Below are 16,513 nucleotides of genomic sequence, written 5' to 3'. Positions count from 1 at the left end.
CCCATCAAAGTACTCTTTAAATTACATTTCACTTTACTCAAGACACGATTTAGGTTGCCTTCTATAGTTTGACCACTCTAGAGGTTGTTTAGTTCACCCAGCAATGAATGCACAAATCACTTGTTTAAAAATTAACCATTATCTTTTCAAAATCAAGGAAAAGAATATGCAAAAGCACTCAAGTACAACTAGTCAGGGGAAAAATAACTGAAGAATCAAACTTCACTTAACGTTGATAAATAAGGCACTGCTTAATATTGTATAAACTTTAAAAAAATTAATAGTTTAACAGCTGTCAAGATAATGTAATCATCCATTTTAGGTGATGAGGTTTTTTTTAATATATGTATACATACATAAAAATGTAAGTGAACCTATATTTTATATGTGTTTACACAAACAGAGTGCATTTGCCCAAAAATTTTGCAGCACACTATCATAGGCACAAGCATTGTCCAAAGTGGGGTAAGAGAAAAAGAAAAATCCTGTTTCTTCATTTGTCAACATTTGCACAAGTGCTGTATTTGAACAAATGCACACAAATAGGTTTCCAAAGTTAATACATGCTTCAGTCTGGCACTTATATTTCAGAAGTTTGTTTTCCAAATTTATAAAGGGTAAAAAAAAAAAAATCAAAAAAAAAAATCAAAAAAAACCCCCAAAACAAAACGAAAAACTTTCTACAATTCTACCTAATGTTTTTCAAACAGGGTTTTAAAGCAAATATGCCCCCTTGGTCCCACAGTGACTAATGCATGCTTGACTCAATTGTTTGCAAATACAGAGACTTAACATGGCTTGAAATGAAATCAGCTTTCAACAGAAAAGAATGCAGGTGACTCTAAACCTCCAAAATTCAAAGAAAATTACAGAATAAAGCTTTTAATTCCTTTAGAAAAATACTAACCTGTTTTCTGAACTAGATGTAGAAGTACTAGATGATGACAATGTATGAGAATTTGACATGCGTGAGACAAACTTCTGGATGGTGTTACGAGATGGAGCTTTGATCCTCGAGCTACGCCTACTGTGATATTTCTGGAACAAACTCTCAACCTAACATCAGAAAGAGATAGCAACAATCGTATTTATGCTATGAATAGCTTGTAATTAAAAGTAACATTACCAAAGCTTAACTACTGCTACAAAAAGTTCTATTCACCTTCACAGTAATGCATTAGCAGTAGTAGCAGCAGCAAGAATTTCAGAAGTCTAATAAACAGATCAAAGAAGACACTTTACAAGAAGAAACTTATTTGCTTACTAAACAAGAGCTTTAAGTATACACACTATTACTTCTGAAGATCCTCATTCTGTTTGCTTTTCAGCTAATTGGTTAGACAGGTATACAAACTTGAGCAGAAAATCCAGAATTTGAATCACTCACTGAAGTACAGCTCTCCACTGTTCCTGTTAGTTATGTCTTATTTTCAGCTACTTTCTTTCTATTTAGAGGTCTCTTGAGACTGAATTAAAGATGTAATTAAAACCGCATATTCTTGTTGCTTTTAAAAGCAAAGGTTTTCAGCATTTTTAAGATACTATCCTGAAGACTTTTACCTAGAGAGTGTATTTTAGATCTGCTATTAGATCTGTTAGAAATCAATTACCTCAAAGTTTTTTAGTGTCTTTCTCCAGAGCATTGGGTCTGAGGGTTCAAGCTGGAACACCCGCAGCATAACAAACAGCAGATGAATACAAAACGTCCCACGGCCACAGCTACAGGTCTGCAAAGAAGAGTATATGCTAAGGCTCTACTGAATTGATAATTACACAGATAATTTCACACATTCAAATGCATCATAGAATGTCTACTGCCCCCCCCCCCCGCCTGAAAAGAAATAAAAAGTTAATGCAAAATATTTCACATATAGGCATAAATGGCTTACACAGCCTACAATATTTCCTAAAGTATTATTCGGGAACATACACTGAAAAGCAGAAAATTACAACATCAATTTTCAACTGACTTTTTTTTTTTTTTTTTACCAACTTTTTTATTTTGTAACTCTGACTGAAGTTCTTGCTATGCTTCCTACTGGAAGGAATTTATGCATACAATCTCCATATATCCATAACATGACAGCAATCAAACTTAAATGAGATGCTTCTATTTACTCAAACCCCTAAATATTCCCTAATGCAGCATCAAATTACTACTATTGAAGTCTACAAAAAGGACCTCACTTTGGGTCTTAACAAAGTTAAGTTCGATAACTTAACGAAGTTATCACAATATTAAAGAATGATGTTATGTGCTTGTCATTTATATATATCCCATGAACAGATGGGATCAAGTGTTTCAGGGTGAGAAACTAGGAAAATGAAGTGGCTGAATTTTTACCAAAGACATAATTTGGAGCCATTTCTAGGAAGGAGAAAAAGACTGGAGTTTTGTTTTAAAGACAGACTTCAGACAAAACTAATATACTTGCTACATATTTGACAAAATGCAAACTGATCATTACATCACATGAGCACAGATTATAACTTTCAAACATTACTTTACACAGCCATTATCATGGCTGGCAACCAACTTGACCTAATTTGGTTTTGAACAGTTTCCCAAGATTAAATAAATAAATAAATAAAGTCTAAATTAATAAAAGCTACCGACAACATAAAAATGTTCTCTACCTGAGGCCCAATAAACACTCTGTATTTGTTGTCAGGGCTGTCTCCTCCAATTAAGAAAGAGTTGGGTCCTATCTGCTGCAGCAAGTACAGCCTGGCTCGCATAACTTTGTTGACACGACGATTTGTTTCCTCAGGGCTGTATGGAGAGAAGCCATCTGGAGATGGGGCTCGTCGAGGTGGTGTTATTCGTCCACTCTGAAACTAAATAAGCAGTACCATCGTAAGCATTTCCAGGATTACAGCAAGTTTAATTAGGTCCTGATTTGGTGGGGTATATTTTGTTGGTTTGGTTTTTTTTTCCTTCAAGTGTCAGATAATAGTCCCTGAAACTACTAAAACCTGCTTAGACTGTAAGACAATAAAAGGATTACTTTTCTTCCATGCCCAGAACTTGAGGGCAGAAGGAAAACTGAAGCTCTTGGTAACTGAAATTTTGTCATTATGACAGAAGTCTTTTAAATTGCCTCTCTTTTCAAGTCTTCATTAGTTGCCTTACCACATTACTATGGAATTATCAAGTATAATTCAATCAGAAGATAATCATAGACCTGTGACTTAATAAAGGAAATTGTTATATAAGGTTATAATGCTAACACATTTCAGAAATGAGGAAATCCTATGACTACAGTTTACAAAAGGGAACATCTAGTCAATGAAGAACAAAAGAAATTCCTAAGAAAAGGAAAAAAGATACAGCTTCCTCTCCTTTGCACAATTAAAGCAACTTTCAGCTCAGGATGGTTTTTGTGTTTCATTTGCCCATGATCAAAAATTCAATGGCCTAAACGTTTTTAAACTTTTTTTCATTTAAATTCTTCACTTTTCTGATGTTACAATATGCATTAATGACTTTGTCCAACTTCAGCTCTTCTGCTTTGATTTACATCTACTTTGAATTTTATGTTATAATACAGGTTATAATAAACTTACTGTCCATCAGTCAAGTAAGAGATAGTCTAGACTTCTAAGGTTTTTCATGTGAAAGGTTAAGGTAAAACAAAGAAAACCAATCAAGTAAATATAGATCAAAGACTAAATTAAATAGTTTGGTGGGGTTTTGAATTTTCTGGGGTTTTTCTGGTTGGTGCTTCCCCCACCCCCCCTTTCAATTTCTCTTGTCAAGAGGAAAGGAGCTGTGCTGCAGTACTGTAACTTGTGATATTCATTCCCAGTTCTGAGGAATGTGGAATGGCAGTACATAGCTTGTTTTTGAAACCTTGTTTAGAGCAATAGTACAATAAAAGCAATTAGACTGTATTCTTGCTCTAATTACACTGTGAAGTTTTAGACAAGTCAACTGAAGCTTAATCGTGGATGAGCATTTTTATAACAAGGAAACCCATTAAGTACTGTCACTCAAAACATTATACTCTTGATCTTCTTTAATGAAGTCAGTTACTATTGCTCAAGACATTCCATGCCAGATCTTCTCAAATGCCATAACAGAGTTTAGTCTACTAACAAAGCATATATCCTAAATCTTATCTAATCTGTACATAAAGATCAGTTCTGGAATAGAGGATCACAAACAGCACACCAGTAACGCTTTTTTGCAGGAATCTTAATACAGTCAACAATGCTGTCTGTCCCTGACAGAATATACCTGCCTGAAGAACTGACAGGCAAAACTGACAGGCAAAACTGCAGGAAAAAACCTGAAGTATTAGCACTTCCTTGTGCAAATCCAGTTAAGAAAAAATACACGTCTTCATAACTGAGTAACAGTATTTTTTTATTTCCTACAAATAAAAATTTAAAGCAGGACTGAAGCAACAGAAAACTCACACTTCAGAGACTAAAACTGCATACATGAGAAATGCAACATCAGCTATGCTCTGCGTTATCTCACTCAAGTGATACCCTGTCATAACCCCTTTGTATCAGCATTTTGCCCTACACAAGGAGGATTAATTGCCTCTATAAGCAAAGGATTGCAGAATACAGGCAAACTAAAAATTACATCACAGGTTGCTACTTACAGGCACTGGAGATACCCTTTTTCTTCTAACACCAGGTGATTCAGATTTAACCGTCCTAGATGAAGACGAAGAGGAGCTACTAGGAGAAGGACTACGTCTTCCTTTCTGTGTAGGTGAAGAAGCAGTACTTTGTCCTTCAGCTTGAGGTTCTAAAGAGAGTTTGTTCATGTCTGATCCATCTCCTTTAGCAGGGATAGGTTTCACCACCTTGCAGAAATTAAAACGTGTTAGAATTACAAATTGATCGTTTTACACTACAGCAGAACAACTTTATTAAAAGTTGTTTTGCTAGCATTATGTAATTAATACATTATCCAGACACAATCTGCATTTCCTAGATTCTAATATCATCATCTAATATGGGTTATCTTTTAATCTATATGGAACAAAAAAAGTGAGAATAATTTTTTCTGCCCATTTGTGCTGCTTAGCAGCAACTCTTTTGATTCTCAAAGTACTTCCATAATTGTCATTCATGACATCTCAAAGAACAGCAGTTCCCCCATTTTGAGAGTTGGAGCCAAAAGACTGTTTTCTACAGGTGTTGTCTGTTTATTAAGAGCCAAAACGTTAGATCCATCTGTTTTATACAGTATCAGTTGAGAAATACTAGGGTTGCTATTTTTGCAGCACACTTGTTGCAAAATAAAAATTACTTTAAACCTAGAAAAAACGAAGCAGAATTAAGGTGTACTGTGCTCTATAAGAACCACACCTGGGTTTTCTGTCTGCCATAGAAGTAAAACAGCTATGCCACATTTGGTATCTGAGCTAATCATTGTGCACAGTGCTGCATTACAAGATTAGACACATGTGCTTGAGCAGAGTGAGTATGCACACTTCCAATAAAGTGCTTTGTTGTACTAACACTGCACTTTGACAGTGAGGTATGGAATATTTCAAGACAATTTTCAGCTGTCTGCCTCTCAGACGCACACAATGCATAAGGCCCCTGGAATCAAATTAAAAGCAGTCAGGTAATTCAATTTTAGTTCTAAGTGTTTCCATGTCTTAGAGGCTTGACTCAAAGCTGAAAGGAAGCTTCAGGTAACACTTCAGGTTAAGAGCAGACCTCTCCTAGAAAGTTCCAGAGATCTCTGGTTTAGGCAAAAAATGGAAGGGGCTTTCTCTGCTTGGGGTACAGGGAGAAAGACATATGCAGACTCAGTGCCTTTCTACCTGATGATTTGGACTATATCCACAAGGTCAAATGCTATTTTAAACTGAAGCATTTAACTCATCGAACCGAAGCTATTCCGCTATTCAGAAATGCATTTCAGTTTCAGCAGGCTACAGGGAAGAGGACAATGAGGAGGTTGTGATGTAGTAGTTAGGCACTGCCAAAGAGTAGGAAAACCCACTTTTATAGCCTTGATCCAAGAACTGCTCATTTTACTTTAAAAAGGCATCATACTGTTTTTAAACAGACTGGCATCTGATTATGAAAGTGAACAGGACAAAAGAGAAGTATAAAAAGTAGGGTGGCCTTTTGTTTGGGTTTTTTTTTTCAAGTCTTACTGATTACTGTAATGCTTTCTCTTTCTTGGAAGGTCAGAATGCAGATTCATGTGCCTATCTATGGACAAGTTATATCAGAAACCTCAAGGGAAGTGGCCTGAGCAAGAAAACAACTTCAAGTTATGCAGTAACCAAGATGCCTTTAAAAATTATTAAAGAACTGTTTTGTTATTTGACCCTCTGAGGTATTGTTTCTTTGGTGCACTAAGTATTTTTAATGTTCTCTCTAATGACAAAAAGTTAACCACAGAACCCTCTTATTTCTGTCCTAGAAAAGCTGTCCCCAAACACTTTTTTACTGAATCAGATGATCTTATCTTTAAATTAGCACTGCCATCAAGTAGTACATGGGAATCACACAAATCAATGCAACTGCACTTACAGGTAACTAATTGCTATTAATTAGTGAGCATTATATTAAATAGAATTGTCACTTTGTTAATAAGTTTTGTATTTGATCTACCTGCAATTCTTAAAACCACTTCTGAGCCATTCGTTCAAAAGCATTACCCAAAAGGCTATTTGAATACTTTGAGAGTCAAAGTTTAGCAGATCTGAGACTTGCGTGAAAGAGTTACACAAGTTCGGTTTTGTCTGATTCTAGTAAGATTGCAGTTTGGTTTTCCTTCTAGCAAAAAATTGCATATATTTCTGTTTCAATACACAGAAGATTAACATTTTCCAACCAAGGAAAAGTGAAGTCATGAAACCCCTAAGTATCAAGGGAGTACAAAGCACCGTAGTGCAGTTTTGCACACAGGTGTCAGTTTTAACCTAATGAACAGGAGCTGCTATTGTTAAGGACATTAGAGGGCAGTGTTGTTCCAGTATTTTATACGACACAAGTCAGCTGCTCAGCTATATGCCTTTTCCCTAAAAAATACAGCTTAAGAAATGCATACATTTCAGAAAGGCAGCCACAGTTTCCTGTTAAACCACTTAAAAAAAAGCGAACAGGAGGACCATAACTATGAGTATGCAAATTGTTAAGAAAACAAGATTTCTAATAGAAAGGAATTTAAAGGATTTTTCTTTGTAATAGCTGTTATAGATACTGCCTTTCATCAGTGCCACCTACCACAGGGCCTCTCCTGCTTCTTCTTTCCAGCCATTCATGCTTCCAGGCTGGCATACATGTTGCCTTGAGTTTCTCTCTGATCATGCGCTCTTCTGGGCGGTCATCCATCTTCTGCAGCCCCCTGAGGGTTTCTTTATTCTCCATGTCACGACTACAGCAAAGAGAAAAAAAAAAACCGAAACAAAACAAAAGTCATACACACAATTAATTTTAGTTAAAGTTTACCACCACAACATTCCTAAACTTTGTGCCATCCTGTTCTCCCTCTCTTTACAATGCAGCTGCTAAAACATTACTTCCAACCGACTGCAGCGAGCCTTTCAAGACTAATTTGCTAGTCTGCCATTTGCAGCATACCTGTTTGGAGGACTATTCCGTTAAAATGCATGTTCTGTTTGGACACCCAGTAAAAAGGAAGGTCTTGGCAAATACTAAACCAATACAAAAATAACCCTACATGTCATGCAATTCACTAAAGGTTTCACAAGTGTTGTGATGGTTCATGTACTCCTTGGCAATTCAAAGCCTGCAATCTCTGCCTGAAAACAGTTTACAAAATGAATGTAAATCAGTGGTTAAAATTTTCTGCCTTCATAAGGTACACAAGTGTGAAACTATGTATACAGCGCCTCTTCCTATACATGAACTTTTCCCTAAAAAAGGACTTCAAAACTAATACACTCTAAGTATGTTTAAACTCATGGCTATTGGCCTTCAGAGCTGCTTTCCAAGTGACTGATGACTCAAAAGCTCTTCAAGTCAGATATAATTACAACAGAATTCACAGCAAGTTCGTATCTGTAAAATGAAAGTGTAATCCATTTAGGCTTGTGCTTTTTGACCTACAGCAAAGTAGTTCATTGTGATTGCTGGCAACAACAAAAAAGCAAAAAACACTGTCAGACACTGAAAAATATGAAGAGTCTGGAAGATTTCCTGATTCTGTTATCTACTAAATCACCAAGAAAACCACATTCTTAAGCAGCAGCACATGATCCCCACCCATCTTCTTGAAGTTAGCTGTCTTTAAAAGTAAGCAACCTTGATTAAGCCAAGTTTCAAAATGAAATTTTATCTGAAAAAATAAAATCACAACTTAAAGTGGGAGGAGATAAGGCCATATACTAGTTTCAACCGCTGATTTCACAGATGTAGTCTTTAGCTTCTACAACATTTAGTTATGCAGTTAAAACTACATTTATGTATGCTATGATGACCTACAGCATACTCCCTGTAACATTCACCGCAGTAAGATGTTGAAATTACAATTCCTATCTGTATCAGCAATGTATTACTAAGGTTTACTTATGACAAAACCCTACTTAGAAAAATTACAAGTTTTCCCTGGCCAGAAGGAGCATTCCTGTTATATTTTTTTTTCTCTCATTGTAAAGACAAAGGAAACAAAGTATTCTGAGGCAGGAAATAAGTCTTCCTGTTTAGTGCTGAAACATAATAAGCAGATGGATACTGTAAACAAAATATATTTTCTTTCAAGCAGCATCTAAACCTACTGTTAATAACTGATTTTAGACACTCAGAACTCTGTCTAGCAATTAAAGACTTTAAAATGTTTATACATAGAAACACAATCCACCTAAGAATTTTTCAGAAGTATTAATGCATAACTTCAAAACTAATGCCGACTGACAATTTTTTTTGTTCCAGCACTGAATTCCATACTATTGCTTTCTAGAAATAGAGATTTAAAAAATCCTGTAGTGATAATTCATGAAAAACAAAGATTTAATAGCAGCAGGATGACTCCAAATGGAGAATGTGCCTCGAAAGTTTAAAGTAAGGAACAGCTTATGTGTAAGAAGGGTCAACTTCATACTTTGTCCTCAGTCAAAAAATCCCTTCAAAGACAAAAATTTTGGCATTAAAGAACAGTACAGCTCTGAAATTATACAGCTGCAAGTTTCAAATATACTCTTTTTTATGTTAGTTATTCCATGACATGAACCATCTTAGCTGCACGAGTATTTTGTATACAAGACAAAAAACACTATCCCAGCAATGAAAGAATGACACAGTATTTCATTTGTTCCTATAACCATGATTAACTTCCCTGCTGATATAAAAAAAAAAATAAAATAAGGCCTTTTAGAGGCCCTTGAACAATGTAATACAACAGTGGAGGCTTCACAATCTGTGCTTGTTCTCTAAAAAGCAGAAGCAGCTATCTTCCTCTCATGTGACAGCTAAACCCATCTACTCTCGCCCTGCACAAAGAACTCTTGTGCCTTTCCTCCACGCAGGTGGGAAAGACCAACCAAGTCTGAAAGGTTTTGCTGAGTAAACCATGATTACATTTTTTGCAAAATTTAAGTATTATGTGTATTTTTATAGAATATGTTTTCTGAAGTGCTCAAGAAAACTTCATATTTTAACTCAAGCTTGGCTAAAATATTGACTATTCTGATGCTGTTAGGTCTGTGGAAAAATATTTTCCTGTGATTGCACAGTGCTCCTGAATACTACGAGAAATGTTCATTTTGTGTCCTTGAACCTGCACTTTTTAAAATCTTAATTGTTTTTATTAAATTTAAAGCAAACCCCCTCATCTATTCCAGGCAAGCTGAAGTTTTGCTGTAAGATGCACAACGGCTCGGTTGCCAGTCTCCTTATCACTGTATCTCAGAACAACGTATGAATAATAAATCCAGAGTATATTCCACTGAGGATTTAATCCTGCAGCATAGGGAGCATTCTGATCTTCATACAGCAAAACCTATCCATAAATCAAGGTAACAACGTGCTGAAGTGACTGCCAGGTGGTGCTTTACTTGAACAGCAGTGACAAAACTGATTAGCAGGCTGAAAACCAAATCTCAGAGAAACTAGCTTTGACTAGGGTGTCTGATGTTTCTCAATAGCCCAAGCCCTGCTTCATAACGGAGCAAGGATTTTGCTCTCAAATGTTTCAGCTTCTCATGAATCAGAAGAAAAAGATAAAAGGCTTTTTCCTCCAGATAAAACTTAACTTTCAAACTTTGCACCCTCCCAAAAGGGCAACATTACAGATCTTCTCAATTATTTTCATTAGTAGTTTCAAACCAACAGCATTACTCCTGTATTGCTAGTCAAGAAATGCGAAGGAAATCAACCTAAATTTTAATTCTGACGTATTAAAAGCAAGCTCAACAGTGTGACAACTGCCATTTTTTTTTAATGCATAAGCTCAGTGGTCTGCACATTAGTAACTGCATTATTCACTTTGGATTATTTGCTTCATCAACTATGAAACTAACTACAATAAGATTAATGTACTGCATGGAAACAGTCAACTGAACATCTTGTGCAATAAAGAAGGCAAAACATTGCCCTTTGTTTCTGCCTTAATTTTGAAGACTTGCAAAGCGCAATTGAACAGTTAGATCATTAACAACTTGGTTTCTATGGATCAATGATTTAGTATTTTAAAACAAGGCATGCAATAATACATTTGTTATTTAGCAAACTACTATGAAATTCACAAGCAAGACTCACTTCTGAATAGCTCAGTAAATTTAACACTTATTCTCAGCAAGTATTATTCTTACAAGGGGCATATAACGATTTGGGAAAGCTGAATCATAGTTCCAAATAATTTTCCTGTTCTTAATGTTTAGAAACAGCTTCTCTTTTTTTCTCTGCTATTGTATTTGGGCAAACAGCTTTATCCAGTAGCCAAGCTGGACCAGATTTTATGAGCAGCAGGAAAACAGGAAAAAGGCAAGTTCTTAAATAGCTAAGAGTCAATTCACCAAGAAAAGAGAAGCTCTGTCTGCTATATCCACAAATACCCAGTCAAAGAGAGGGAAAAAAAGTGATAAGCTGCTGAGCCATTTTATGAATTTTTTAAAAATTTTATTTTTATTTCTTTTACATTTGTATGAAGCACACTGGCAAAGGTAACTTGCATATCAGCAATGGTCAAACCACTGGTGACCACAGAAAGTATTAATGAACAAGTGGTTGCACAGCAGCTCTATCAGAACAATCAATGCATTTAACAACAGGTTGTGAGGAGAAGAGCCCTGAGTTCTGTGGAAAAGCATTGAATGGTAAGGAACAAATATACAAGAAATCATATATTCTGCTCAGTGGAAATGTCATATATGGTGACAGTCAACACTGGGGATGAGCTCAGAGAGATGTACAGAGATTAGAAGAACTAACTCTTTTGAGTATGACCATCCAGCCAATTCCAAGAGACAAGCATGTCATGCAGGAGTGTCAAATATCTTGCACAAGTCTAGGTAAATGACATAAGTCACTCTTCTCTTATTTGTGAACAGTTAACCTGTTGCAGAAGGCCAGCAAACTCGCCCATAATAAAGCCATGTTGGCTGTCACCAATCACCTCATTTTCCACATGCCTTAGCATAGTTTCCAGGAGGATTTGCAACATGATCATGCCAGGCACAGAGGTGAGACTGACCACCCTGTAGTCCCCTAGGTCTTCTTCCTTTTTTCCCTTTTTAAAAAATGGCAGTTATGTTTCCCTTTTTCAGCCAGCAGACTGTGCCAGAGTGCCAGAACTTCTTAGATACGATGTAGAGGGGCTAAGCTACTTCATTCACCAGTTTTTAGGACCTGTTGATGCATGTCATCAGATCCCACAGACTTGTGCACCTTACTGTTCCTTAGATGGTCTCAAACACAACCTTCTCTTACAGCAAGTGGTTCTTCATTCTCCCAGTACCTCAGCCTTCTCCATATCCTGTGTAATAAGGTCTCCTGTTTCCTTCTGGAAAGGGCACACGTTTTCCCTAGTCTTCATTTTATCACCAGCGTACCTGCAGGTTGCTGTTAACATCCCTGGACAGATTTAATTCTATCAGGATTTTAGCCTTCCTAACGACCCCTGGCTGCTCAAACAGCTTCTCTGTATTGCTCCCATTGGCTGGATTCTGAAGGAACCTAGCCACACTTGGAGATTTTGGCACTGTTCAACAGCCACTGAAAATGAGTCCCACAAAACAAGCCAATAAATACTAGCCCTTATTTGCAACAGATGCTTGCTGCAAAGTTAATGAAATTGACTTCTCTTCTGCATGTTTCCTAAGAAGGTTACCAGATATCTGAAACAGGTATTGCAAAGGCTCCTAGGGCTCTCATCCCTCCTGCTGTTACTTAATCTCCCAGTACCAACTCAAACACATCAAGGTATACACACACACATATATGTATATATATGTGTACATATATATGTGTGTATATATATATATATGTATACACATTATGGTATTTTCAGGATATAAAAATAGTAGTTACATGATCTCTCAAGATCTTCACTTTCACGCCCCAAAGGTTTGCATTATTATTACTGTTATCTACCAGTTATCCTGAAGTAGCATTTAGGACTTACAAAGCAGGATCCTAGTATGCTAAATCACCCCATTTTGGTTTTTTTTTAATGTATCTTCTGTGTCTGGTTTTGTTGCTTGGTACTGATCTTTTTTAAGCTTATGCTCTACTCTGTTTATAAGTCAATTCAGATTTCTTGTCCATATATTTACCAACCTGAGTTACTCTGGGAATTAATATAATTAATGTTTTCTTCTAACACAGGAATAATAAGCTGTACTAAATAAGCATTAAAGCTTGCTAAAGAGATGAATGTCTGCACAATGCAGATCTATTCAAAACGTTCTTGTCCTGTCAAGTGCTCTGTGTGTATGGGGAGAGCATGATCTCCCAGTGCGACAGGGAGACTTTCCTGTGATATCTGTCAACTAATCTAGCCACAGGCCAAGCATACAGTAACTACACCCACTTTAACAATGGCAGCTACTATTACAAATGTTTATTTATGTAAGATAACAACAAGCTAGCATGACAAAAAATGACAGGAAAAGGCATTCAAAACTTCTGCAAGCATATGGCTAAAAATGGCTATAGTTTCAGTAAGTCCTCTTTCAGCTTCTTCAAAATCCATAGTACAAACAGAAACTAACTGCAGGAATCTTATCTGAGGAGGGAGTATTCAGTGAGGTAACTTAAAAATAAAAATAATTAAAAAATCAATGTTATAGCAAGCCTAATAACCATATAGGTCTGTGATAACAAAGCAAGGAAGCCCATTACAGAAGAGTAAGTATACATACTATTCCTTAACAAAAATATATATTTTTTTTATCATCCTCAGTGTATTACTGAGATTTTATTTAAGAAAAAACATTCTGCTGCATTCATATCTCACTTTAACAATGTACTTAAGTTTTTAATTTATAGTAACACATGCTCCTTTAGAAATTAAATTCTTGGTATTAATTATAAATGCAGTGAGTACACATTCCTTCAAAAGGAGCCCAGATAAAGGAAAAGGGATATCTTCAGTATTTGCTTAAAAATTGACATACAAATTGCAGACATATTCACATAGCAGTCTGAAAGCTAACACTAGAGACATCACCTAGAAGAGCTCCAGCTTGTCACCAGTGATTTGAGACAGGACACTATGTTACACGTGAACAGAATTTGATCAGAAAGGCTTTGCGCACAAGTTTCAGTTTAGCCATTCCCTCCCAGGCTCCTAAGCACAAAAAAATCTCCCATATGCAAGCACCTGGGAAAAAACAGTTTCACAAACAATGGGCACCCTGCCAAAAAAGATAAAAATAGCATTACATACATCTAGAAAGATACATGCACATGAAATCATATAGATATTATGCTTATGCAAAACACACTAATATATGCAACAGCAAACAGAAGCAGTATTGAGCATTTACACAGTATTTGAGGGGGAATGTAAAAAGTAAAAGCTATTGGGTTAACTGGAAATAATTTTAAATTATCCTATGAAACATTCTTAGTAAATGAAACAATTTATTTTTATCTATTGAGATGTATGTGGTCCTAAGTCCAGCTTTGTGAAAGAGTAACATTATTTGACAATGTGCAAAGCTTTAAATAGACATGAGTAGTGAATAAAGATGCCTTTACTATCTTCAGATTTCTGTTATGCCACTGATTTCCCAGATTACTGCCAACCCTCAGCAAGTTTTATGGGCCACCAAGCACTGTCATCTCTCTCCTTGCTAAAATAGTGCTCAGTTTGTAGAGCTCTACAAACCAGCTCTCTGCATCCCAGTTTGACCACACTCCCCACGTTCTCAAGACCTCTGGCATCAGTAATCATTAAAGGCAAAATAGTAAGTGAAAAATAAAATACACAAAAAAGCACTACGCTTTCCTGCAAAAAATCAAATATAATTTTGTATTCAAATAAAGTAAATGCTATGGGGAAGCTGGGGATGGTGACTTCAATTCTGACTTTCAGCAGAAAATGCTTTGGCTACTTCTCATTTCTTGCATTCATTTTTGAAATTAAATAGCACTTTCTGATTCAAGGATAGCACTTTTTAGTGCCAGCTACAAGAAGTCTTTTCCTTCCATCAAGATTGTGTAGTTACTGTTTTGTAAAAATTCATAAAATGTAACTGATTACGCCACTACATCACTCTGAACACTGAAAGCAATCCTGTATCTAAGGAAGTATGTAAAGATTAAGACATGACCAACAGGACAAAAAAACCCCCACACTACAGAACAACCCAAAGTCTACACGGATATTCACCCATCTCCCCATATTGCATTATTTGAACATTCTGGTATCTGTTCTTATATAGTAGTGGGAGCAAATCTGTCTCTAAACTCAGGTAGGCCTTTGAGGCCACAAAATATATTGAAAATAAGTAGTAGTATTTTAAAATTAATAGAACTAGATCATGCCAACTGTATGTTTGGCACAATGATGAACCATTTCTTACCGCTGTTAAAAAGGAATCAGAGCAAGTTTTCTCTTTACCTAGAGAGTTAATATTTCACTGTGCTTTCTAATCAGCAGCACAGCAGAACCAAAGAGCAATTCCAGTTCTTAAAACTCCACTGCGAGATCTCCTCCCCAAGGTAACTACATGGGTTTTGGCTAGGAAGGAGTTACAACTGTAAAACCTCAAACTTTCATATACTACTGTTGAATCAGAACAGCTAAATTTACCAATATCATGTTTTTCTGATTGAAAGGGATCATTCGGGAAGGAGGAAAAAAAGTTGGAAACCCATGGAATTTATGGACAGGAATAAGAACAGGCAACCATGGTACCCAAGTTTTGTGGACATACAAGGGAGTTCAAAAAACTGTAAAAAAGTCGAACAATTGAAACTGTCAAAAAACTCAAGCACACTCATTTCAAAAACATCAAGAGCAGCACTCAAGTAGTTTTCTTCATTGCCACAGTAAGGTATCACATTAAAGTGACTTGTAAGAAAGCTTTTTCATTTATCCTCACCCACAAGCACAAAAAAAGAAACAACCATTGTTTTAGAAGAGGAAGCAATCTTACATTGCTGAAGCTACAAAATACGTATGATTTAAAAAAAAGCATTTACTTGCTTATTGAGAGACCTGTACTCAACAGCATTGGTTATAAGATAAGCACCAAAGGTATTTTCGGTGGGATGCAGGCCAAGTATATCTGCAAGATAATTATCTGGAGCAGCCTAATAGAGAGATGTACGTAGACTTCAGGCAGAGGAGACATGTTTTCAATGACAAAAATCTCTCTCACATACAGGATTCACTTGAAAAGGGAACTTAAACAGGATTACAATGATGCTCTTAAAATTAGAGTTTTGCTTTTTTTAGCACTTGTTTTAAATATTAAATACTGACAATCATCAGAAATGGAATAGAATATTTAGTACAAGTGCATGATACTAGATACTTCTTTTAAACTATCTGCCTATTTAAATTTCTTATTTCATCAGAAATTGGCTGTCAGCATTAAAACTAATAGGTTCTGATTTCTTGTTTGTTGTTGACCAGTTTATCAGTTACTATTGAAGACCAGAGATATGAATTTTAATTCAGTACATATGACCAACAACTAACTCTACAATTTCTAAGGTAGCTTATAGAATAAGCATGGGGCCACTCAAGCTTTTTGATTAACTTAGTCAAAGCAGATCTGCCACAAAGACTCCAAGCTGTGAAACAGCTAGCAATGCAATTAAAATTTGGCTAAGAATTGCCATGCAATCCATCCATGCTAAAGGACCCTGAAGGGCAAGAGAGGAAATGGTTATTAACCATTTGTGCAGTACCCTCAAGCACTGTTTCAGCTGAGATAGCTGAGAAGTCCATGGCTTCAAAGGAAAAAACAGACAAACATTAACACACAGGTGTACTTTCAGATATTTAAATTGCTTTCCCACATAGTCCAAAAGACAAAGATTGCTTTCATTGTGCAATAGTAACACACTAGGTTTTCATGGCCTACTCATGGAAGCTCACCAATGCAACCCT

General features: G+C 36.1%; 1 protein-coding gene across 1 annotated transcript in view; it reads right to left on the bottom strand.

Moving 5' to 3' along the window:
• Positions 1-16,513, bottom strand: part of MAP3K1 (mitogen-activated protein kinase kinase kinase 1) — a gene marked incomplete at its 3' end in the record, with an annotated part of 53,824 nt that overhangs the window by 14,013 nt on the left and 23,298 nt on the right. Inside the window, exons 2-6 of the mRNA XM_080637461.1 lie at positions 7,213-7,363; positions 4,617-4,823; positions 2,638-2,838; positions 1,611-1,727; positions 908-1,056 (exon numbers count right to left, since the gene is read on the bottom strand). Of these exons, the coding sequence (XP_080493587.1) occupies positions 908-1,056; positions 1,611-1,727; positions 2,638-2,838; positions 4,617-4,823; positions 7,213-7,363 (825 nt within the window). The remainder of the gene's footprint in view (positions 1-907; positions 1,057-1,610; positions 1,728-2,637; positions 2,839-4,616; positions 4,824-7,212; positions 7,364-16,513) is intronic.

This window comes from Psittacula echo (genome assembly GCF_963264785.1).
Source record: "Psittacula echo genome assembly, chromosome: Z".
Taxonomy (NCBI): Eukaryota; Metazoa; Chordata; class Aves; order Psittaciformes; family Psittacidae; genus Psittacula; species Psittacula echo.
The sequence above is the reverse complement of the archived record's forward strand: the minus strand, read 5'-3'. Positions and strand labels throughout refer to the sequence as shown.